Below are 26152 nucleotides of genomic sequence, written 5' to 3' on the forward strand. Positions count from 1 at the left end.
TATGGATGTTAATCAAGAATTTAATGCAACTTTGAAAGAATAAACATCAGTGCTGAAGAACAGTCAAATTAGTATTTTATTGTCCAACAATAGTATTTAATAATATTTATATTAAAACACATTTTTATCAGTAGTGCACTTAATCTTACAATAGGCCTCTACATAAAAAAGGCCGTCAACAAAAAGAACCCCACGCAACTGGGGCGGCCGTCAGCAGGGGGCGCAATTGGGGCGGCCGTCAGCAGGCTTTAAAATGGACAACAGACATCACCCAGTGTGTGTGTCTCACACACACACACACACTGGGGCGGCGGTCAGCAGGCTTTAAAATGGACAACAGCCACAATAAAATATGAACACAATTCATAAGCAGCCTCTTCACCTTCTCACACACACACCTGCTCACTCTTACCCCATGTCACATCACCCTGTGTGTGTCTCTCTCACACACACAAAAACACACACACCTGCTCACTCTTACCCCATGTCACATCACCCTGTGTGTGTCTCTCTCACTCACACACATACACACACGTGCTCACTCTTACCCCATGTCACATCACCCTGTGTCAGTGCAAATAAGGGCTTTCAACCGTTGGCAATGGGGGGGGAAAGCATGTTGTTATTGCTGGTCTCCACCCGTAGGGGGGTGCTGTGACACCACAGCATGGGAGATGGTTCTCTCAAGTACAGCAGTGGATTCTGGAGCAGATCCTATCTGACCCACTACCAGAGTGAGATACTGTCTGCAAGAAAATGCTTGAGCACCGCACTACCAAGTGACCCTTTAAAGCCAGTTTCCAGGTAGTCGGCTTACCAAGTGACCATTTAAAACCAGTTTCCAGGTAGTTGGCTTAAGGCTGGTGAAGGATCAAACAGCACAACATGCAGTTTGGAAGTTTTAAATCGCAGGATCACATCAGGAAAAAGCAAAAATGTTTGTCAGACTGTTTTGCTCCAAGATAGATGCCTTTAAGTATATTCACAGACTCTGGCCTTAAAAGCAAGACAAATGAATATCAGTTTCAGAGATACCCATGACCATAACAGCTGGTGAACTGGTTGAACTGGTCCAGGAGGTCAGAAACATACCATAGCTATGAAATAGAAGCCAGCACTCTTATCAAAATACCAGTGCAATAAAACACAGCAGGACCCCAATGACAGCGGCATTGCTTTAGCACACAAGGCTGGCGTGGGGGCCACTTCAACTGGTGCACACATATTTCAAGCATTTACATTTCGCATGCGCGCGCACACACACACACACACAGGCAAAAAAAGCCTGCAACAAGAACGATCAGACCAATATCTTGATATTGCTCAAGAATAGCTAGGAATATAAGCAAACATGAGTCCTTCCAAAAACGTCAAGCAGCTGAGAAACAATGGACCACTGAACTGAGGCAGACAGACATTTCTGTGATTAATATTCCTATAACCCCATAAGATGTTTTTATGACAATAACAATATTATAACAGGATTCTCAGTGCTTTTAGTAGATTTTTTGCTTTTAAACCGCCAAATTTAAAAAAGAAAAAGAAAAGAAAATCAACTTAAATTAATGAGGCAGAACATTTTCATACGTGAATTTACAAGCCATAAAAAACATATTTAAACACGATTATTATATTACATCTCAAACACATTAAATGAAAAAACAAAAAAAGGTTGTGAAGTAAGGTTGACATTCATCAGATTCTGGCATAATCGCCCAGTAAGCCACTTCGTTGGACATAGTACTCTGTTTCTGTTTCAGAGATAGAGAGAGAAAGGCTGGGTTTGTACTCAGAGAGAGACCAGAGAGAGAGAGAGAGAGAGAGAGAGAGAGAGAGAGAGAGAGAGAGAGACCAGAGAGAGAGAGAAAGGCTGGGTTAGTCCTCTTCTCTGTCCATGCACTCCCTCCTTCACCTGTTTCCATGGCGGCTCAGCCCCCCCCCCTGGTCTTCCTCCAGGTCCTCCTGCTCCTCCATGTTCCTCTGTGCCATGCTCCTCCTCCGTGCCGCCAGGCGTTGGCACCGTGGGCACTCCTTGCCACCCTTGAAGCAGATGCGGTGGTAGCACGCCTTACAATCTGAGAGGGAGACGAGAGTTTATTTTTGTTAATGTTTCACTCACTCTACAAACAACTGGAGAAGCAGTCTTTGACAACAACAAAAAGTTATGCAACCAGAACAAGGACACTTTATTTCTGACTAACGCAATGTGATCAACTAATCAGACCATATGTGAAAACAACAGCAATGTGATCAACTAATCAGACCATATGTGAAAACAACAGTAAATAGCTTCACTGTTGCACCAAGTCACAAGTATCCAAACCCTAATTCCAGTGTCATCTGACACACATTACCCCAAAAGCAACTCAACCGGACAAACTGGTTCATCCAGCAAGGTTATGAAAAGAGGAAGTGTTATGATAGGCCTTTCAGAGAACCAATCACCACTTCAGGTTTTAACAGGGTGGAGCTGAACAAAAACAAAGTTCAACATGACAGCCAAGCAGTTTAAGATGGAGAGAGTCTACCCTAACAGCCAATAAGATGGAGAGAGTCTACCCTAACAGCCAATAAGATGGAGAGAGTCTACCCTAACAGCCAAGCAGTTTAAGATGGAGAGAGTCTACCCTAACAGCCAAGCAGTTTAAGATGGAGAGAGTCTACCCTAACAGCCAAGCAGTTTAAGATGGAGAGAGTCTACCCTAACAGCCAAGCAGTTTCAGACAGAGAGTCTACCCTAACAGCCAAGCAGTTTAAGATGGAGAGAGTCTACCCTAACAGCCAAGCAGTTTAAGATGGAGAGAGTCTACCCTAACAGCCAAGCAGTTTAAGATGGAGAGAGTCTACCCTAACAGCCAAGCAGTTTAAGATGGAGAGAGTCTACCCTAACAGCCAAGCAGTTTCAGACAGAGAGTCTACCCTAACAGCCAAGCAGTTTAAGATGGAGAGAGTCTACCCTAACAGCCAAGCAGTTTAAGATGGAGAGAGTCTACCCTAACAGCCAATAAGATGGAGAGAGTCTACCCTAACAGCCAAGCAGTTTAAGATGGAGAGAGTCTACCCTAACAGCCAAGCAGTTTAAGATGGAGAGAGTCTACCCTAACAGCCAAGCAGTTTCAGACAGAGAGTCTACCCTAACAGCCAAGCAGTTTAAGATGGAGAGAGTCTACCCTAACAGCCAAGCAGTTTAAGATGGAGAGAGTCTACCCTAACAGCCAAGCAGTTTAAGATGGAGAGAGTCTACCCTAACAGTCGATGGTCTGTTCTAAGGGACGTTGACTCAAAGGAGGGTTTTGTTTTGCTACGAGAACATAGCCGCAGAACTCTGCTATTGGGTTTACTAGATGAACTCCGTAACGACTCATGTCAGAAATGAATAAAAGATAGCCCCAAATGCCCTCAAATCATGCTGAATTCATTAAAATCACAAACCAGAATAAAATAATTAAAATGTTTATTCAACACAATGAAATAACAATATTGGTGGTAGTTGACAGGAATTCAGTATAAAAACAGGAGGCTACTTAGAAAATACATTCAAATATAATCTTCTGGAGAGTCTACACTTGTGAAGGCCTCTTTCAACACTTTCTCCAGCTTTCATGCTACATAAGCATTCAGAGCTTCATGAAAATATGTAACATTTTAAAAACGAATAAACTTAAAACACTTACAAAGCTCAACGGTTGATTTCCAAAATCAGCCAAGATGAAGAACCTAAAAGCATTGCATCAATGCCAATGACAATCTAGTCCCTGCTAGTCAATACAGCAAGAGTATGAAAATATGAACTGGTAGGACCACCACCACCATAGAACACATTAGCAGCAAGTAGGCACTATGCACTACGTCCCATAAATAATAACATTCATTCTACTGAGGCCAGAGACTTCATGAGAAAAAGACAACAGAACCCACAGCCCACCACCCCGGTCTTCCACCGACACTGGACAGCACTGACACTCAAGCAGAGCCGTCAAACCACCAACTCAGAAAGTGCAAAAGGAACATGACCGTTCAACCACCATCACCACCTTCACCCAATACCACCACCACCTTCACCCAATACCACCACCACCACCACCTTCACCCAATACCACCACCACATTCATCCAATACCACCACCACCACCTTCACCCAATACCACCACCACCACCACCTTCATCCAATACCACCACCACCACCTTCACCCAATACCACCACCACATTCATCCAATACCACCACCACCACCTTCACCCAATACCACCACCACCCCAATACCACCACCACATTCATCCAATACCACCACCACCACCTTCACCCCAATACCACCACCACCACCACCTTCATCCAATACCACCACCACCACCTTCACCCAATACCACCACCACATTCATCCAATACCACCACCACCACCTTCACCCAATACCACCACCACCTTCATCCAATACCACCACCACCACCTTCACCCAATACCACCACCACCTTCATCCAATACCACCACCACCTTCATCCAATACCACCACCACCTTCACCCAATACCACCACCACCACCTTCACCCAATACCACCACCACCACCACCACCTTCACCTAATACCACCACCACCACCACCACCACCACCTTCACCCAATACCACGGAGTTCAGTGCAGCCAGATATGCATGGGCAAAACCAAGTTCACACAACAACTATAATTAATAAAAAAAATATTTAATAAGAACCGTAAAACCACACAGCCACATCTATTAGTCACATCTATTTCATACGAACATATTTCATTCATGACACAAACTCACACACACACACGCCTTGTGAAGGCTGTGCAGCAGGTCATTCCAAGTGAAGGAAGATAGCAGTGAGAGAGGAGACGGAGAATCAGTCAACAGTTTCTGAGTGGACACTGTTGGTTCCGGCACAGACCGCTCTCCTCTATTCTCCAGTTTCTGTTCCTCCTCCACCTCCCTCCTCTACCTCGCCTCCTCCTCCTCTCTCAACCTCGCCTCCTCCTCCTCCTCTCTCTACCTCGCCTCGCTCCTTCAGCCTCTTTCCCTGGCTCAGCCTCCTGGCCTTGCGCATTTTCCTCAACCTCCAGCTCCCTGCGGTCTCCCCTGCACTCTGGCCTGTCTCTTCCTCTCTGACATCAGGAGCGCTTTTGACTGAATCATCTAGCTTCTCGTGAGCACCGCTCATGCTCACTTTACCAGGCTTGATTACCTTGTCAGAGTGACTTTTGGTTTCATCTTTCAGTGCAAGTTTGGCTAGAGCATCTGAGTCTTTCCCTGCAGGAGTTTCAAGTTCCCCTTTTAGTGACGGATCTATTTTAGCATCGCTAATTTTCTCGGAAAGTCCTCCAACAACTTCAATGTGGTCACCTGCACACTCTGTGGTCTCTTCTGGTGTTGACGCATACTGTTTGTCTGACAGTTTCTCTTCCCTTTGCTCAGATAAAGACAGACTAAATGCTCCAGACTTGAGCTTTTTAAACAAGTTTCTTTTGTCCTTTTTCTTCCTTCCATCTCCTCTCTTGCCATCCTCCATTTCCCTATCCACTCCTCCCTCCCCCTCCCTCTCTTTTCCACCATCTTTCTTCTCAGAGAAGAAAGCATGGATCAGTTTGGCAGGTTTGTGGGATTTGAGTAGTGTCACTATGGTCTCCTTTTTTGGCCCATCAGTGTGAGCTCCATCTCCAGCTCCCTCCTCCTTCTCCTCCTCCTCAACCTTTCCCTTCTTCTCCTCCTCCTCCTCAACCTCTCCCTTCTTCTCCAGGGATAAACTGCTTCCTGATTCTCCATCTCCTCTCTCACTGCTATCTTCCTCCTGCCTTGCCTTCACTCTCTCTGCCTCCTCTTCCCCTCCCTCCCCCTCTCTCCTGTCCTGGGACAGAAGTCTAGCCAGCCTGCGGGGGACAGGAAACCTCCAGTCTTTCCAGGAGGGGGTCTGAGAGGAGCGTGTGGCGCTCAGTCCTCCCACCACCAGGGGGAGCTCACCTTCGCAGCGTTCGCACTTGTTGAGTTCAAAGGGGAAGATGATGTCTTTGTCGTTGCCACAGAACTCACAGACAAAGCCCTTAGCCTGGCACAGCTGCAGAAAGACAAGATAAACAAAAACAGATGAGAGGGTGAGTGTGGAGATGTTTGAATAGAATACACTTTTAAAATAATTTCTACATTTCCCTTGGGAATCTATCTATCTATCTATCTACCACTCTCTATTAATTTAAATGCTGTGAGCTGATCGCTAAAGGCATCTCAGCCAGGGGGACGCCCCTGGTCATCAGGTGGGTCACAACTGGACAGAGTCAGGCCTGCTGTGCTGTAGCATCTAGGCTACTATCTGGGCATTTACTTTCTGTTGATGCTAACGGATTCTATATTGATATGCTGTCTCACCACACAGCTCCTGTGTGGATGAGAGATGCTAAGTGATGTGCTAATTGACCCGCTAATTGATGAACTAATTGACGTGCTAATTGCTGTGTTAATTGCTGTGTTAATTGAGGTGCTGTCTCACCACACAGCTGGCCACGTGGGTGGAGCCTTGCCGTAGCAGCTCACGCAGCCTCGGGGCCAGATCTCCACTGCGCACCACACTTAGGTCATTCAGCGAGAACAGGTGCAGGTCCTCCGTCAGATGGCCTGGGACAGAGTCAAACTGATCTAACACACTACAGGGGGAGAGAGAGAGAATGATGGAGGGAGGGAGGAGAGAGAGTGAGTCACTGATTGAGGAATTCAACATTTATATTTCTGCATGCAGTAATGCAATTAAAGTTATTCTTACTCTTTGGCCAAGCGACATGTCTTGAAGAGGTTCTTCATGTGGAACAGTTGAACTCTTAAAACCTATGAAATTATGCCTCATATTAATTACTGAATACTTATTTGAAGAGAACATTTCAGAGCACACACACACACACACACACACACACACACACACACACACACAAACAGACGCACACACACACATACATTAACATAAAAATGCAAAACAAACTTTTATTTGGAAACAGTTGTGATGGCTGAACAGTTAAATAGTTGAATAGTTTAAATTGTTAAATTATTTAATAGTGAATTGATAGATGTGCATAGGTAAATAGTTTAATGGATGTTGATAAACAGATAGTTTAATGGATGAAGAGAAGAAAAAGAAGTGAAAGAAAGTAAGTGGTAAGGTAAGGTAAGGTAAGGTAAGGGAGCTATCCAGTTCACTGGAGAGAGACACAGAGAAGAGGTTCCATTGAAGGTGCTGCAGTCAGTGAGAAAGCACAGGTGCAGTTGATTGCATTCTAAGTCGTTAATTGGCTCTGTGAGGGGGCGTAGTTGAGCAGCTGTCAGTTAATACAGGTGCAAATCAGTTTGATTAGCCCATTGTGATGTCACAGTGCCAATGCAAAGTCTATGGGGAAAAATAAGTTTGATTTATGTTAATATCTCAAAACATTTACAAAAACGAAAAATGCATTCCTCGAGTGTCCTTTTCAAGACCTACCTTACAAAGTTTGAACGGAGTTTCTACGTTAAACGGTTGAAGCTGAATTAGACTCAGAAATTTGGTGGGAAGAATAAGAAGAAGACTTCGGATAACAGAAAAGTGCATTTTCATGCACTGTAAAGAAAGGAAATCAAAGAAGACTAAGAATGTGCATTTAGAATTTAAGAGCTAGAATTTAGAACTAGAATGTAAGAATGTGCATTTTCTGTGCAACATAATCTGGGGCTGATCTGCCAGCCTCTAACACTCAAAAGCACAATCAGTGTTTCCTCAAACAGACTGCCTGGAGTGTTTCAGAGGGCTGGTCATTTCCTCCATTTCAGGCAAAATGCTTTTTGAGCAGAATGCTCACAGGCCATTGCATCAGACTAGCACATAACCTGCCCTTAGAATGCTCACAGGCCATTGCATCAGACTAGCACATAACCTGCCCTTAGAATGCTCACAGGCCATTGCATCAGACTAGCACATAACCTGCCCTTAGAATGCTCACAGGCCATTGCATCAGACTAGCACATAACCTGCCCTTAGAATGCTCACAGGCCATTGCATCAGACTAGCACATAACCTGCCCTTAGAATGCTCACAGGCCATTGCATCAGACTAGCACATAACCTGCCCTTAGAATGCTCACAGGCCATTGCATCAGACTAGCACATAACCTGCCCTTAGAATGCTCACAGGCCATTGCATCAGACTAGCACATAACCTGCCCTTAGAATGCTCACAGGCCATTGCATCAGACTAGCACATAACCTGCCCTTAGAATGCTCACAGGCCATTTGCATCAGACTAGCACATAACCTGCCCTTAGAATGCTCACAGGCCATTGCATCAGACTAGCACATAACCTGCCCTTAGAATGCTCACAGGCCATTGCATCAGACTAGCACATAACCTGCCCTTAGAATGCTCATAACCTGCCCTTAGAATGCTCACAGGCCATTGCATCAGACTAGCACATAACCTGCCCTTAGAATGCTCACAGGCCATTGCATCAGACTAGCACATAACCTGCCCTTAGAATGCTCACAGGCCATTGCATCAGACTAGCACATAACCTGCCCTTAGAATGCTCACAGGCCATTGCATCAGACTAGCACATAACCTGCCCTTAGAATGCTCACAGGCCATTGCATCAGACTAGCACATAACCTGCCCTTAGAATGCTCACAGGCCATTGCATCAGACTAGCACATAACCTGCCCTTAGAATGCTCACAGGCCATTGCATCAGACTAGCACATAACCTGCCCTTAGAATGCTCACAGGCCATTGCATCAGACTAGCACATAACCTGCTCACAGGCACCTTAGAATGCCTCACAGGACTAGCACATAATGCTAGAATGCCTCACAGGCCATTGCATCAGACTAGCACATAACCTGCCCTTAGAATGCTCACAGGCCATTGCATCAGACTAGCACATAACCTGCCCCTTAGAATGCTCACAGGCCATTGCATCAGACTAGCACATAACCTGCCCTTAGAATGCTCACAGGCCATTGCATCAGACTAGCACATAACCTGCCCTTAGAATGCTCACAGGCCATTGCATCAGACTAGCACATAACCTGCCCTTAGAATGCTCACAGGCCATTGCATCAGACTAGCACATAACCTGCCCTTAGAATGCTCACAGGCCATTGCATCAGACTAGCACATAACCTGCCCTTAGAATGCTCACAGGCCATTGCATCAGACTAGCACATAACCTGCCCTTAGAATGCTCACAGGCCATTGCATCAGACTAGCACATAACCTGCCCTTAGAATGCTCACAGGCCATTGCATCAGACTAGCACATAACCTGCCCTTAGAATGCTCACAGGCCATTTGCATCAGACTAGCACATAACCTGCCCTTAGAATGCTCACAGGCCATTGCATCAGACTAGCACATAACCTGCCCTTAGAATGCTCACAGGCCATTGCATCAGACTAGCACATAACCTGCCCTTAGAATGCTCACAGGCCATTGCATCAGACTAGCACATAACCTGCCCTTAGAATGCTCACAGGCCATTGCATCAGACTAGCACATAACCTGCCCTTAGAATGCTCACAGGCCATTGCATCAGACTAGCACATAACCTGCCCTTAGAATGCTCACAGGCCATTGCATCAGACTAGCACATAACCTGCCCTTAGAATGCTCACAGGCCATTGCATCAGACTAGCACATAACCTGCCCTTAGAATGCTCACAGGCCATTGCATCAGACTAGCACATAACCTGCCCTTAGAATGCTCACAGGCCATTGCATCAGACTAGCACATAACCTGCCCTTAGAATGCTCACAGGCCATTGCATCAGACTAGCACATAACCTGCCCTTAGAATGCTCACAGGCCATTGCATCAGACTAGCACATAACCTGCCCTTAGAATGCTCACAGGCCATTGCATCAGACTAGCACATAACCTGCCCTTAGAATGCTCACAGGCCATTGCATCAGACTAGCACATAACCTGCCCTTAGAATGCTCACAGGCCATTGCATCAGACTAGCACATAACCTGCCCTTAGAATGCTCACAGGCCATTGCATCAGACTAGCACATAACCTGCCCTTAGAATGCTCACAGGCCATTGCATCAGACTAGCACATAACCTGCCCTTAGAATGCTCACAGGCCATTGCATCAGACTAGCACATAACCTGCCCTTAGAATGCTCACAGGCCATTGCATCAGACTAGCACATAACCTGCCCTTAGACTCATCAACTGCTATCATATCTGTGTCTCTTTCTTTTTTAACTAAGCAAAACTGAGGAAATGCTAGTAAAAGGCCTTGTCTGGCATAGTATGGCCTTGGCCTATTCTTAAACATCATGTTTGCATGATCACTACATATACATTTACATTTGGGAAAGTAATTAATGGTGGCAATTGCAAAAGCAGACATAATATCAAAGTCAAAATCTTTAAATTAGTTCTAACTGTTGTTAGAACATTCAAATACATAAATTCAAGAAATTCACAGATCCAGGTCATAAATAACCTCCAGCACTTGCCGTTTGCAGACACGTGTAAGGTTAAACCAGACGGTGCCTACCCTGACAGTCTCCAGTGCTTTGACTTTCTTGTAGAGGCCACTGTTGATGTCGCTGGGGTTGAAGAGGGGGTCCCCTGCAATCTTGCCGAGCAGGTCACGGGCGAAGTTGCTGACGTAGTATTTGCTGAAGTCCCACTTGCGCAGCACGCGGCCTGGCACCACCGCCTGGGCGTTCTCATGGCAACACTGGCAGAAGTAACGGCCCAGGTACTCACAGTAGCGCAACCTCTTGATGTAATCTGCAACCAGAGGATTGAAGGGTGAATATTGCAACAAAATGATTTGTTGAATGTGTTATTTGTTCAATATGTTATTTGTTCAATATGTTCATGGCATTTGGCATTTTTACAGTAACACATTAGCATGTTTTTGTACCTGGATCAATGCGCGTTCCACATCCAGCACATCTGTAGTTTTGCTTGGCCACCACAACCTTCCTCCTGATAGGGCAGAATGGGAACACAGACCAGTCGGCTTCATTTCTACTAGCCAGGTTTATGTCTATATTCATTTCTACTAGCCAGGTTTATGTCTATATTCATTTCTACTAGCCAGGTTTATGTCTATATTCAGCTTAGTCAACGGCTTTGATCACTTATGATAGAACACTGCAATAACCCTGTCTGACACTGGTATCCTAGTTTAGCATAATTCACTGGACGCGAGTTATACCAGTTAGTTATACCATGTCTAGCCTACAGCTAAAAATAACCCCTTATACCCCATAATAACCCCTTGCACTGCATTATGAGTATGGCCAGCAGGGTCACAGCACACACAGAGAAAAGGGGGGGGGGGGTTGTAATTAATCAAAGGTGTGTTTTGGGTGTGTGTTACAAGATTAATTACAGATCTTAAATACAACAACTTTGAACCATGGTCCTTGTGTCCAAACCTATTCTATTATCTATTACATATTAGATAACCTATTCTATTATCTATTACATGAGCAAACGTCGATTTGGAGACGCCCTGTATGAACTTGCACATGCACTTCAGCACATGCACTTCAGCACATGCACTTCAGCACATGCACTTCAAACCATGCACTTTAGATCATGCACTTTAGATCATGCACTTTAGATCATGCACTTTAGATCATGAAAATGCAGCCAGAGGACATCCAATTCAAATGCCAGCTCTGGCGTTCTAGGCATTTGGCCTCTTAATGCTGCTCTGGCGTTCGTTCTAGGCATTTGGCCTCTTAATGCTGCTCTGGCGTTCTAGGCATTTGGCCTCTTAATGCTGCTCTGGCGTTCTAGGCATTTGGCCTCTTAATGCTGCTCTGGCGTTCTAGGCATTTGGCCTCTTAATGCTGCTCTAGCTCTGGCGTTCTAGGCATTTGGCCTCTTAATGCTGCTCTGGCGTTCTAGGCATTTGGCCTCTTAATGCTGCTCTAGCTCTGGCGTTCTAGGCATTTGGCCTCTTAATGCTGCTCTGGTGTTCTAGGCATTTGGCCTCTTAATGCTGCTCTGGCGTTCGTTCTAGGCATTTGGCCTCTTAATGCTGCTCTGGCGTTCTAGGCATTTGGCCTCTTAATGCTGCTCTAGCTCTGGCGTTCTAGGCATTTGGCCTCTTAATGCTGCTCTGGCGTTCTAGGCGTTTGGCCTCTTAATGCTGCTCTGGTGTTCTAGGCATTTGGCCCTCTTAATGCTGCTCTGGTGTTCTAGGCATTTGGCCTCTTAATGCTGCTCCAGCTCTGGCGTTCTAGGCATTTGGCCCTCTGGCGTTCTAGACATTTGGCCCTCTTAATGCTGTTCTAGCTCTGGCGTTCTAGGCATTTGGCCCTCTTAATGCTGCTCTAGCTCTGGCGTTCTAGGCATTTGGCCTCTTAATGCTGCTCTGGCGTTCTAGGCATTTGGCCCTCTTAATGCTGCTCTGGCGTTCTAGGCATTTGGCCTCTTAATGCTGCTCTAGCTCTGGCGTTCTAGGCATTTGGCCCTCTTAATGCTGCTCTGGCAATAGGCATAGTAGGCTACAGCTGCTCTGATAAAGCGTAGGTTTATAGGTCGACCCTGACTGACAACACAGGCCTACATTGTACTGCCCAATGCAATATTTTGGACACAAAAATATTGCAGTAGCCTACTGCAGAAAAAAATCTGCAGTTTTCTTGTCACACAATGCAGTTTTTTTTCTGTAAGGGTTTGATAGGGCCTAGATGACAAGCACATTTATGATGGCCTAGACATGTGTGACTTGCTATGATAACAATTAAGTAGTTTCAGTAAGTATAAGTATATATACTCTTTTGATCCCGTGAGGGAAATTTGGTCTCTGCATTTATCCCAATCTGTGAATTAGTGAAACACACTCAGCACACAGTGAACAGACAGTGAGGTGAAGCACACACTAATCCCGGCGCAGTGAGCTGCCTGCTACAACAGTGGTGCTCGGGGAGCAGTGAGAGGTTAGGTGCCTTGCTCAAGGGCACTTCAGCCGTGCCTACTGGTCGGGGTTCGAACCGGCAACCCTCCGGTTACAAGTCCGAAGCGCTAACCAGTAGGCCACGGCTGTGCCTATTGTTTTCATATAGGCCTATAGCAAAGTCCTTTTAGGCAAGTCCCACAACACATGATTGGGAAGATGTCTTCGATTGGCTCAATGTATTCACATCACACCACATGATTGGCTCAATGTATTCACATGTCGACGTTTTGCCGAGGAAGGGGTGGGATATGTGTAGACAACGCCGTTACAAACTATCCCCATGCATTTCTATTGAGGATTTTGAGAGAGCTGTGTCTCCTCATTAGAAAGTCTCTGCCTATAGGCAGTGCGACTGTCTCCAGTAAGTGTGCCTATTGTTTTCATATAGGCAGCGCGACTGCCTATTGTCTTAACCATACAGCTCTAGGAGCAGCCATGGACAGAGGAAAGTGATACGAGGAGACAGCAGGCTTGCCACCATATAGGCCTATAGGAACAACCATGGACAGAGGAAAGTGATAAGAGACAGAATGTCACTGTGGTTCCACACCCTGCTGGTGCAATAGACCCTTTCAACAATAAAAACAAAAACAATGCTTGAACATTCTATTTGGCTCCCAATCTACTTCCTCTGCATTAAGATAACATATGGAATGTTAAAAAGGAAGTCTTGTGGGGCCAACTATGATGCTGATAATGGAACTCTCTTGAAAGAGTCAATAGGTTGTTGCCATGGTGCAAGAGGTGGCTCTTGTGGAATGTAAGAGGTTGTTCTAAATTGTGTGCTAAATACAGTTCTAGGAGCAGCCATGGACAGAGGAAAGTAATAAGAGGAGACAGCCAACATTCCCTCCGCAGATTTACATTTGACAAAAAAAAATGAGGCCTATGCAATATGTTGAGGCCTACGTGATATATCTTGAGGCCTATGTGATATATGTATGTGATATATGCTGAGGCCTAAGTAATATGTTGAGGCCTATGTGATATGTTGTTAAACAGAATATTCAGAATCAGCACCCACAAATAAAGTAGAATAACTGATTTCCCTCAAATGTGCTACATTGTTCTCACTTTGGTCAAGTCATCGAACATTAGAAAACGTTTTGAATGGATGGCACATCTAACTCTGGGTCCAAATATCTTAACATATATAATAGCTGAACATACTTTGGAGCGGGGTGGATGTTGAAAATGATCTGAGGTCGTGGGGGAGCCCACTCCAGGTTGCCTCTCACTCGTATCCGCAGCTTGTAGATGTCTGCGTGCTCGCCGTCGTCAGGGGAGATGGGGAGAGAGTCCGGAATGGGGAGGAGCTGCGGGAGCACACGCCAATCAGTCAACCAGCTCTGTGTGTGTGTGTGTGTGTGTGTGTGTGTGTGTGTGTGTGTGTGTGTGTGTGTATAAATGTTTAGCCTAAAGTGAAAGTATCTTCCGACCGAGCAAAGGTGCATTCAGATTAGACAAGCAGAGGTGGAAGTTTGTGGCAATCACCTTGTTGCTTTGCATTTTTAGTTCAGTTTAAAACAAACAACTTAGAATCCACACAACACCATTCAGATTTAAAACTTAAAAAATAAAAATGTCCACCAGGACTGTTCATTTCGATCTGTCAAATTTGAACCCACTTTATGCTTTATGCACAACATAACACTAGTCTTAATTAGCCTTCACAAGAACATTATCAGTTCCGAAACACTTTAACTAGTGCCGCTTTAGCCACAGACGCAGCTATCTTCAGTAAGATACCTACAGTATGTGTATGGAACGCAGCTATCTTCAGTAAGCTGCCTACAGTATGTGTATGGAACGCAGCTATTTTCAATAAGCTACCTACAGTATGTGTATGGAACGGTCTAGTGATGCAGGTCATGGATGCACTTATGTCAGTTAGCTTTCTCATTTGCACAACTGGTTAGATCAGGGGTGGGCAAACTGCGGCCTGTGGCCCGGATCCGGCCCGCCAAGCACTTTCATCCGGCCCGCCGAGCATTTAATTTGGTTATCAGGCTGCTCACTATTTTTTTCCTGCGATAGAGACGTTAGTTTGCTTTACTGCAAACTGCTTTTCACTCTGAAAATGTTCATATTGATTCTATATTCCGATAATGTTCTATATCATACCAGCTATGCTTTTTACAAAATTTGTCTCTGATGGAAAAGTGGTGTTTAATTTCCATAATCTTTGTTCAGTGAGCGCATAAAACAGTTTGTCAGTTTGTCAGCAGTCTAAAGATATTATGCCAGCTTTGTATATAGTTCGGTTACCTAGCAACCGAAGCTTAAAGACGACAAGTGGGTGCGTTCAAAGTCGCAAACATAGGCGAACGTTCGCAATCGATTTGAAACATGTTGTAGTTTGCCTTGAACAGAGGCGAACATTCGTGGTCTGTTGCTGCATTAATTAAACACCACTTTTCCATCAGAAACATATTTGCAAAAAGCATAGCTGGTATGATATAGAACATTATCGGAATATAGAATCAATTTGAACATTTTCTTCAAAAACATAGATAGGAATGTAGCACAGTCAGTAACAGGTCACTCTATGACGCAGGAGACCGGGGTTCGATTCCTGCTACAACAGCGACGCTCGGGGAGCAGTGAGGGGTTAGGTGCTTTGCTCAAGGGCACTTCAGCTGTTCCTACTGGTCGGGGCTCGAACCGGCAACCCTCCGATTACAAGTCCGAAGCGCTAACCAGTAGGCCACGGCTGCCCATCTCCTTCTTATAAGAAACTTTTAAACGGAAATCATGAAGGCAACAGTAGTTCCCACTACTGACCATTTAAAAACTGTGATGGAGTACAGCACTAGCCATAGCGGAGCGGGCAGAAGATCAATGAGAAATAAAAGTGAATTGTTCTTAAAGCGACAGTGCACAATTTATACATTTGTTAAACAGCATCAAATTAGCAGTAATTTTTAAGCAATTAATATTTTTAATACAAATACTTTTGATACTAAATGATGGGTGTGTCGTGTATGTGTATGCGTACGTGTGTGTGTGTGTGTGTGTGTGTGTGTGTGTGTGTGTGTGTGTGTGTGTGTGGGGTTGGTGTTGTGCGGCCCGCCGGCCAATTATAAAACCCGATGTGGCCCTGGAGTCAAAAAGTTTGGACACCCCTGGCCTAAATGAATAAAGAGTAAGGCAAAACAAATAGCCTAGTAGCCTAATAAATCATTGATGCAGTATCTTTGCAACATTATTAAATTAATCTGTCACCATATCTAGGCTATGTCTACGTTTGCAAAGAGGAGAACATTTTAATTTGATTCACAATGAAATGTTACATTTAATTTACATGTTGACAATGAGTAGTTTTGGTTGTTGTTGGTGGCGTTATTGCATCCCTTTTATGCCTACAATGCAAAATTGTTCCCTCGGGATTGGAAGTTCCTGTAGCCGCATACGCATTTCAAAACATCGCAACGTGAAATGCCACAAAAAGAGGTTTGTGAATAGGTCTTTGTGAGTTAGGAGTCCTCTCGTCGACGACTTTTTTTTTTTTTAATATATATATATATTTATATATTTTTGGGGCTTTTTTTGCCTTTATTCTGACAGGACAGTGAAGATAGACAGGAAATGAGTGGGAGAGAGAGAGATGGGGTGGGATCGGGACATGACCGCAGGTCGGATTCGAACCTGGGACCCCGTGGGAACTTGAACCCATACATGGTACGGGCGCTGTAGCCTGTTGCAGACTTAGGTGCTACTTTTAGGGCTAAAATGCTTTGTGAATTACTCTTAGACAAAAAATCAGGAGTCTTAAAGTTATGAGTGACACGGCCATTATTTTTCTCCTAAATTCGCCAGTTAGGAGCTACTTTTAGCCTTAAAATTCTTGAATACGGGCCCTGATCATCAAATTTGAATTAATTGATAAAATCGATTCATCACCCAGCCATAATTCACCCTTCGCTAAGCCACACCCGAAAACCGCCACAGGCCAATCGTGGCTTAGCAACCAGTCACTAGGCACGGGAGGTCTGACAAGCTTTTCGAGTTTTGCCATGTTAACCTGTGGAGACTGAAGGCCTGTGGGTCATGAAGGGCACTTATTTGGACGTGTGGTGCCCTAACCCACGTAAAGACACAGTGAAATAGCATGTTACACTATAGAAACATGATATAATTGGGAACACATATTGTTCTAACTATAAAAATGGCATATTGCATGATATTCCCATAACCGCGAGATACACGCTTCACAATAACGCAAGAAGTTGTTAACAGACGTTCACCAAGATGTATAGCCCATCAGCAATCTATTAAAAATAACACCTATTTGAAGTACCATTCATGATATGTCGTCAAATATTAAAGTTGTGGGAAGTACATAGCTTAAATGGTATGTTTCTTTCGTCCCCCATGCCTGTCCCATTCATTCTCGCCAGGAGAGTCGAATGAAACAAAACGCACATTCAACTTCTGCTTAAATAACTCATGAACGGTTATGTTCAGAGATGAAATTCCAACTGTATTTGACAGAGGACAGATCTAGGTTGCTAGTGACAAAATATTAGCTTCCAGTGTGGTACGATGTCTTTGTAAATTACATTTCATTGAAAAGTCCCGGTTCTCCCCCTATGTAATAGACGTGCAGGGTGCTAAAGCTTGTCAGGCATAGCAACAGTAACTAAGGAGGGCGGGACTTAGCGAAGGGTGAATTGTTTCGGCCGGTATTCACAAAGCATTTTATCTTACCGCTAGGAGTACTACTAAATCGCACTAAACGATTTTAGGTAGGAGTTTTCCCTCATAAGTTATTCGCAAAGCCTCTCAGACTTACTTGCTCTTCGTAAGGAAAAATGCCAACTGCTCAGATAAGAGCTCCGCTATGGTTGAGGTCATTACTCATGTACAAGCTTGATTGAAGTGACCACCTTGATTGGCTGATGATTATAATGCGGAAATGATGGCAAAAACCTCCCCTACAATGATGAGTGACAGATGACGGGTCTTTGCTGGTGAGAATGTGTGCGCTATAAGTACTGTGAAGATGAGTGACAGATGACAGGTCTTTGCTGGTGAGAATGTGTGCGCTATAAGTACTGTGAAGATGAGTGACAGATGACAGGTCTTTGCTGGTGAGAATGTGTGCGCTATAAGTACTGTGAAGATGAGTGACAGATGACAGGTCTTTGCTGGTGAGAATGTGTGCGCTATAAGTACTGTGAAGATGATGCATAAATAGCCTAAATGAATAAAGAGTAAGACAAAACAAATAGCCTAGTAGCATAATGAAATACACTACGGATTGAAGCAGTATCTTTGCAACATGTTTTTAATTAATCTGTATGAAGACGTACAGTCGCAAAGAGGAGAAACAATTTAAATGAAACGTTACATTTAGTTTACATGCAATGAATGTTTTTGGTTGTTAGTAGCATTATTGCATCCATTAGTTACAATGACAATTATTGCCTCGCGATCAAGAGCTCCTGTAACCGCATGTTCATTTCAAAACATCGGCATAGCGACGTGAAATGGCACAAAAAGAGGCTTAGGAGTGTTTGTGAATAGGTCTTAGTGAGTTAGGAGTGCTCTCGACTTCTAAGCTGTCCCAGACTTAGACTTAGGTGCTACTTTTAGGGCAAAAGTGCTTCGAGAATTACTCTTAGTTAAAAAAAAAAAAAAACCAACAAAAAAACGAGTGACACGCCAATTATTTTTAGGAGCTTCTCCTAAATTCGGCAGTTAGACGGCCCAGCTTTTGTCTTATGCCAGACTTCACCATAGGTGGTCGGCACCAATTAAGCACGCATATGTCCGGGGCGTGTCTGAACTTTTCCACTGGAGCAGACAAAGAGCCTACTAACAGAATATAAGGCTGTGACATCTCAGTTTGTGAGGTGACTTCACCATAGGTGGTCGGCACCAATTAAGCACGCATATGTCCGGGGCGTGTCTGAACTTTTCCACTGGAGCAGACAAAGAGCCTACTAACAGAATATAAGGCTGTGACATCTCAGTTTGTGAGGTGACTTGAACAAGGCAACTTGTTTCACGTTCTCCTCCGAGCCGGCTTGTAATAAACCTGGGAGCGTCTCCCTTTCTTAACACATCTCAGTTCGTGAGGTGACTTGAACGAGCCGGCTTGTAATAAACCTGGGAGCGTCTCCCTTTCTTAACACATCTCAGTTCGTGAGGTGACTTGAACGAGCCGGCTTGTAATAAACCTGGGAGCGTCTCCCTTTCTTAACACATCTCAGTTCGTGAGGTGACTTGAACGAGCCGGCTTGTAATAACCCTGGGAGCGTCTCCCTTTCTTAACACATCTCAGTTCGTGAGGTGACTTGAACGAGCCGGCTTGTAATAACCCTGGGAGCGTCTCCCTTTCTTAACACATCTCAGTTCGGTTTTGTTTCCACGTCATTTGTAATTCTCACCACAGCAACTTTTAGCCTTAAAATTCTTTGTGAATACGGGCCCTGGTCTGTTTGTGTGTGTGTTTGTGTGTGTGTGTGTGTGTGTGTGTGTGTGTGTGTGTGTGTGTGTGTGTGTGTGTGTGTGTGTGTGTGTGTGCATTGTACACATGCCTTCTGAGGAGCATCATGTTCTGGTACCAGCCAGTCCAGGTCTGAGGCTGCTGGGAGCTGCATGCCTTCAAACTGCCGTAGGAGCCCCATGGCCACGGACTCTGCAGAGTTGGACTGGAGGAAGCTAGGGGATCTATGGTGAAATAAGAGCATCAGATAAATATATGGTACTGATGACACAAAAACATGACATATGACTAGGAAAACACAAGATTAGATCTTAAATAGCACTTTTTAGTACCCCAAGACCCTTAGCACCAAAGGTGCGCATGGCACCTCCACGGCCTCCCCCTTTCCATTCAGAAGGATCTCTTAAGCAGCAACAACCTCTTAGTTCATGTTCTCAGCTGGCATATAGCAGCTGCAGGTGACAATTATTTGATGATGATGATGACTGTATTGTATGATATTCTCAGGGTCCCTGCAATATAAATGGTACTGACAGTAGTTTTGAGAACATGCCGGGACCCAGTAAGCCCATGACATTCTCTATTCCTGTATTGACAAGAAATAGAACACAAATAAATTGAGCGTATAGAGTAAACCAGTCCAATCTCCTACCCGTACCAATTCAACCTCAGATTTCCCCCATGGAACAACACTTACAGCAAAACTAGCACTCCTAAATATTAGATCTCTTTCAAACAAATCATTCTTAATTAATGATCTAATTTGCACACACAACCTTGATTTTTTACTTTTAACTGAGACATGGTTAGATCAAGCAAACAGTGCTGCTACTCTTATCGAATCAGCTCCCCCAAATTTTAGTTTTTTGAGTGCTACCAGAGCAAATAAAAGAGGTGGGGGGATAGCCACAATTTTCAAGACGTCTTTTCAGTGCAATCAGTCGTCATTCGGTGACACTACTTCATTTGAATATCTGTGTGCATGCATTAAGTCTTCTCCTCAGATTTTATTACTGACAATTTACAGGCCTCCAAAACATTCAGCAAAAGTTTTTCTTGAAGAGCTAGGTGAACTGCTATCAGTCGTTTGCATAGAGTTTGACTGTCTTATTATATCAGGGGATCTAAACTTGTATGTGGATAATCCTGAAAACAATTATGCCAAGGAATTCATTGCACTAATCGATACTTTCTCCCTAACACAGCATGTACAGGGGCCACACTCTCTCGGCCATACCCTCGACCTTGTTATCACAAAGGGTCTCGCTGTCTCTACAGCTGTTAAAGACCTGTGGCCGGTTGCACAAAGCACCTTAATTTTTTTCCCTTAAGTATGACCCTTAAGACTTAATTTCTCCTTAGGTAAGGGATTTACTTAAGGGTGTTGCACAGAATACCTTAAAATGTTTCCTTAGTTAAGGAGAAACGATAAGGGATTTACTGCACTGAAAGGGATTTTCCGGCACGAAAATTCTATAGTTTCCACGGAGATTGTTCAACAGCTGTAGCCTACAGCCCTACTACAGCTAACTGCCTTTGCCGTGATGTTAGTTAACCCACCGAACACAGTAAAGCTTAATGATCTTATCATTCATCTTACCTAATATTCGCGGAAATTATCCAGGTAGAAAGTAAAGCATGTTATATTAAATACATGAACTGAACAATACTAGTTGGCAAGTTAGAGATGGTCCTGACTGTCATCAGTGCACCAACGTTTTTCCTAGCGAACCGAACCGAAGCTCATAGGCTAACAAGACATCCACATGAATTGTTAACATTAGCCTACGTAAACCACACAATACGGCATGTTTCTGATAGGCCTAGGAAGAGGAAGCATATTAACAGAGAGGTTTTATTTTGAATTGTCAAAAGTAGTTAATAAACTTCATTTATCAGCATCAATTCGGTTAATAATATGGTTAAGGTAGAGTCAGATGTCCCTTAGGTTTTTCCCCTTAGTTAGACTACTAAGGTCGTTTGTGCAACAGTTTAAGGGATTTCTTACAAGATAAGGACAAACCCTTAAATACTAAGGGAAAATGTTAAGGAAACCTTAAGGAGAAAACTTAAGGGTGTTTGTGCAACCGTTTTTATTTTAAGGGACCCCTTAATAAGATTTTAAGGGAAAAACTTTGCTTTGTGCAACCGGCCACTGGCCTTATCTGATAATGTCTTAGAGAATCATAAATGATCAGACAAGTGCTCTCTTTGAGCAAGCACTTTCACTAAAGTCAAGTCAACTGTCAGACTCTGTAGAAGACTTATTTGATCACTTGCAAAAATGGCAAACATTATGGATGACATTGCTCCATTACAATTCAAGAAAGTTAAGGACAAACAGAAAGCACCATGGAGGCAAAATCCAGCAGTTAAACTTCTAAAAAGAGAGTGTAGGAAGACTGAAAGAAAATTGCGTAAATATAAACTTCAGATCCACTATGAAATCCATAAAGAGATGCTCCGCACATATAACTCTGAAATATGCAAAGCAAGACAGTCCTTTTTTTCTAACATTATCAATAGAAGTTCAAATAACACTCGTATTCTATTTTCAAATGTTGATAAGTTAACAAACCCCCCCTCACAATTAGCGCCTGAACTTCTCTCAACTAATCTGAATTTTCATCTTTTTTTAAAGGTACAATTGACAAAATCAGACTCAACATATCTGCTCAATTACAAATTCAACAACCTGAACTTCCAGCAACAAACAGAGGGAAACTAAACTTAATGTCAGAGTTCAGCTTGATGGACTACAAAACACTTAAAAAAAACGGTACAGAATCTCAGCTCTTCCACATGTGTCTTAGACACTCTGCCTACCAATTTCTTCAAAACTGTTTTTCACCTCATAGCGTGGATGTCCTTCAAATTGTAAATGTATCACTGCTGTCTGGCACTTTTCCTAAGTCACTGAAAACAGCTGTTGTAAAGCCACTTCTCAAGAAGAATAACCTGGATGCCTCCATGCTAAACAATTACAGGCCCATATCCAATCTACCTTTTATTGGCAAAATTATTGAAAAAGTAGTCTTTAATCAATTAACCACCTTCCTAACATCAAATGGGTATTTTGATTACTTTCAGTCTGGTTTTCGGGCAAATCACAGCACTGAAACAGCTCTCATTAAAGTTTCCAATGACATACGCCTCAACACAGATTCAGGTAAAACATCAGTCCTAGTGCTACTGGACTAGGGCTGGGACAACGCGTCGACGTAATCCATGACGTCGACACAAAATATGCGCGTCGATTCGTCAAGCATAACGTGTGCTGCTTAATATTTTTATCAAAATCGGCCAGCACACATTAATGTTGTACTATTTAAATTAAAGATAAGATAAAATAATTTTATTGAGCTGCACTTTTTACTCACACAGCCTTTCCTCGCCCTGCCCGCTCTCTCTCGTAACAAGCCCGCGGCTCCTCCTCTGCATGTGCATTTAACAAGATATTCACGATTGTTGAAGGATTGTTGTTGCCACATAGAAGCACTGCATAGAACACAGTGGGCTAAATTGCTATTAAATCCGCTTAGCATCGTGACCATGCAAATGTGTTCAAAACTGCTGCATTAAAGTTAAAGTAAACTCTGCTAAGGTCTTATCACAACATAGTACATTGAGGAGAGTAAATTAAGTTAAGTTACAGTAGGCAATCAAGCAGTATCTCAAAGCTAATGTTAGAATACTGTTTGGATGTCAAGTTTAGCATGCTTACTTACAGCTGCTTGTATTTCGTTACTCATGCAGGGTTCATTTTATTGACTCTGAATGTTTGCAAAATCCGGATGTAAATGGAAAGGTGTTTTCCAAGACTCAAAAGTGCTTGTCCCAAGGAAGTACGAACCGTTATTTGAACTAACTACGTTATGAATTGCATAAACACATCAGCAGCCTTTTAACTGTGTTAATGTTTAATTGCAAGACGTCTTAAAAAGTGACAGGCACTCAATTAGACCTATACACTACTGAACTTCATTGAATGCTACCTCTGACTAAGAATGCATTACTTTGCACTTGTATAGTCTTTTATTTTGTAATCTTAAGAGCAATAAACATATATTGCAATGTTAAAGAATTCATGTTTAATTCATTCAGATATGTAAATAAACATGTATAAGTTGCTATTAGCCAATTAATGAGGAGATAATCAATAATCGAAATCGAATCGGACTGAAAAAATGAATCGCTAGATTAATCGTTTAAAAAATAATCGTTTATCCCAGCCCTATACTGGACCTTAGTGCAGCATTTGACACTGTTGATCACAATATTTTACTACACAGACTAGAACACTGGGTTGGATTTACAGGCATAGTTATCAGCTGGCTAAAATCATATCTACAAGAAAGGAGCTTCTTTGTTGCCAATCGGAAACTGTACCTCAACACCAACGTCCTTGACCTGTGGTGTTCCCCAGGGGTCGATTTTGGGGCCACTATTATTCAACCTCTATATGCTCCCACTTGGACAAATCATCCAAAATAATTTGATTTCATATCATAGCTCCATAGGACCATGGACCATTCTGGATGTCCCAAAATTTTCTTCAGCTGAACAAAAAAAAACCTCAAGTAATTATATTTGGTAAAAAGGAAGAAAGACTTAAGGTTGCCACTCTCCTTGACACAAAAGGGTTGAAGGCAAAGGATACAGTTTAAAATCTTGGTGTATTAATTGACAGTGATCTAAATTTCAACAGCCACATGAAAGCGATAACTAAATCAGCTTTTTACGACCTCAAAAATATTGCCAAACTCAGAGGGCTTAAAAAAACTCATTCATGCATTTATCTCCAGCAGGGTTGATTACTGCAATGGACTGTTCACAGGCCTTCCTAAAAAGACTATTAAACAGCTTCAGGTGATACAAAATGCAGCAGCTAGGATTCTAACAAAAACTAAAAGAACTGACCACATTACTCCAATTCTTAAATCCTTGCACTGGCTTCCAGTAAGTCACATAATTGACTTTAAAGTACTATTGCTTGTTTATAAATCAGTAAATGGAGCAGGACCTAAATACCTGTCAGACATGCTTCAGCAGTACACACCTTCTCGTCCTCTCAGGTCCCAGATGAAAAACCTACTAGTAAAACCTACTGTTAGAACTAAACATGGTGAAGCAGCTTTTAGCTGCTATGCGGCTCAGCTGTGGAACCAACTTTTGGATGACATCAAAAAGGCCCCAACTGTAGGCAGTTTTAAATCTAGACTTAAATCTAGACCAAACTGTTCTCAGATGCTTTCTGCTAACTGTGCCGAGTTACAAATTCTGAATCTGCCTTGATAATTATTCTACCTTGTCTTTATTAAGTTTTTTACTACTTTTGTCTTTGTTTTTTTGCTTACTAATTATTCTTTATTTTTAAAACTATTTTACCTTGTGTTTTATGTTTTCTTTTTATTATGATATTTACCTTTTAACTATTCTTTGACTATATTGCCTTTCTATGCTTTTATTTGTTATTATTGTTTAGTTTTGTTTATGTAAAGCACACTGAATGACCTCTGTGTATGAAATGCGCTATATAAATAAACTTGACTTGACTACTCTTGATTTACACCTCCAGACAAAAATGTACAAGATCGACATTACTCTGATCACAGGGACAACCGTGCTCACAGAGCAACAACGCTAGTACAACACACTGGTCCTGCAATTAGCCTGAGCCACATCTGAAATCGTGATTACATTTGCTACATTTGCTCAGCGGACTGTGATGTAATCCTGTGAGTTCTTGACTGAAGACATGAAACGTCACTCACATGGACTCAGAGCTGAGAAAGGACCTGCTGCTTGACGTCACGCTTCTCTTGATGTCTGCATCTATTAGCAAGGAATAGATTTGCCTTTAGAACACATCAGCACATAATGCACACAATCCTGTACAATACTGTATCAAAATGTAGTCTTCCATCATAACTATGACTAGAAGATAGACCTTGAGAGACAAAGATGTGATAGAACATAAACATGGATAAAAATTAAGATTTTATCTACTGATAATAATAACCAGTAGGCCTATCAAAATAGTTACCATATAAAAGATACCTTAACAGGCAAGACCAACAAGAAGAAATATTTGTGATGACATTCAGCTGAGCAGGAAAAGCCATAACAATGGGATCAAAAGAGTGTATATGTGTGTATGTATATATATATATATATATATATATAAAACTTATCAAAGCTACATGAGCCTGGTACATATTCATTTACACTCTATAAATTAGTGAAACATTAAATCATTAAATCGTTATATTTGATGAAAGCAAAATGACATATTGCATACTGTTCGTATCGCAATTCATTTTAATCTTCATACTGAATGTCTTGGTGAGTTCATGGTTTTTTGTTGGCTGGGTACATTTCTCTAACTAGGATGAATGTTGATGAATGTGAGAATGAAGAGTTTTAGTCCAAAATGGGAAAAGAAAATTAAATAGATTTTTTTTTATTATTCACACAAAATAAAACCCTTTCAGATGGTTCTCAATTGGTTCTCAATTTCCACCAACAGCGTGGCTAAGTTCGGTACAGTACGGAACACAATTATTACTGTCTCCATGGTCAGAATTTGCGAAGCGTGCCAAAACAACTGAGCCGTGCTGAGCAGAAACCTATTGTTTCCAGACTTTTACTAGCAGCTAATGTTAGCTAGCCAAAGCGGTAGAACTGAATACATATTTGTAATACTTATGAAAGCTGTGGTCTCGTTAACTGTATGCAACGCTA

At 42.8% G+C, this 26152-nt stretch overlaps 1 protein-coding gene and 1 long non-coding RNA gene across 3 annotated transcripts in view; both read right to left on the reverse strand.

Annotated features, from left to right (window-relative positions):
* Window positions 1-58: 58 nt before the first annotated feature.
* Window positions 59-26152, reverse strand: part of rubcn (rubicon autophagy regulator) — a 74285-nt gene continuing 48191 nt past the window's right edge. The window contains exons 14-22 of the mRNA XM_048252948.1: window positions 25183-25243; window positions 19500-19632; window positions 14125-14270; window positions 10900-10964; window positions 10525-10763; window positions 6762-6823; window positions 6492-6645; window positions 5969-6062; window positions 59-2075 (exon numbers count right to left, since the gene is read on the reverse strand). Of these exons, the coding sequence (XP_048108905.1) occupies window positions 1909-2075; window positions 5969-6062; window positions 6492-6645; window positions 6762-6823; window positions 10525-10763; window positions 10900-10964; window positions 14125-14270; window positions 19500-19632; window positions 25183-25243 (1121 nt within the window). The 3' untranslated portion in view covers window positions 59-1908. The remainder of the gene's footprint in view (window positions 2076-5968; window positions 6063-6491; window positions 6646-6761; window positions 6824-10524; window positions 10764-10899; window positions 10965-14124; window positions 14271-19499; window positions 19633-25182; window positions 25244-26152) is intronic.
* LOC125300037 lies at window positions 8262-10503 on the reverse strand. 2 transcript variants are annotated; one of them, XR_007194502.1, is made up of 3 exons: window positions 10034-10503; window positions 8628-8768; window positions 8262-8370 (listed from the first exon to the last, which is right to left on the reverse strand). It is a non-coding gene; the product is annotated as an uncharacterized LOC125300037 (long non-coding RNA). The 2 variants fall into 2 exon arrangements; XR_007194501.1 differs by having other exon boundaries at window positions 8283-8323; window positions 8393-8768; window positions 10034-10496.

This window comes from Alosa alosa, chromosome 9 (genome assembly GCF_017589495.1).
Source record: "Alosa alosa isolate M-15738 ecotype Scorff River chromosome 9, AALO_Geno_1.1, whole genome shotgun sequence".
NCBI lineage: Eukaryota > Metazoa > Chordata > Actinopteri > Clupeiformes > Clupeidae > Alosa > Alosa alosa.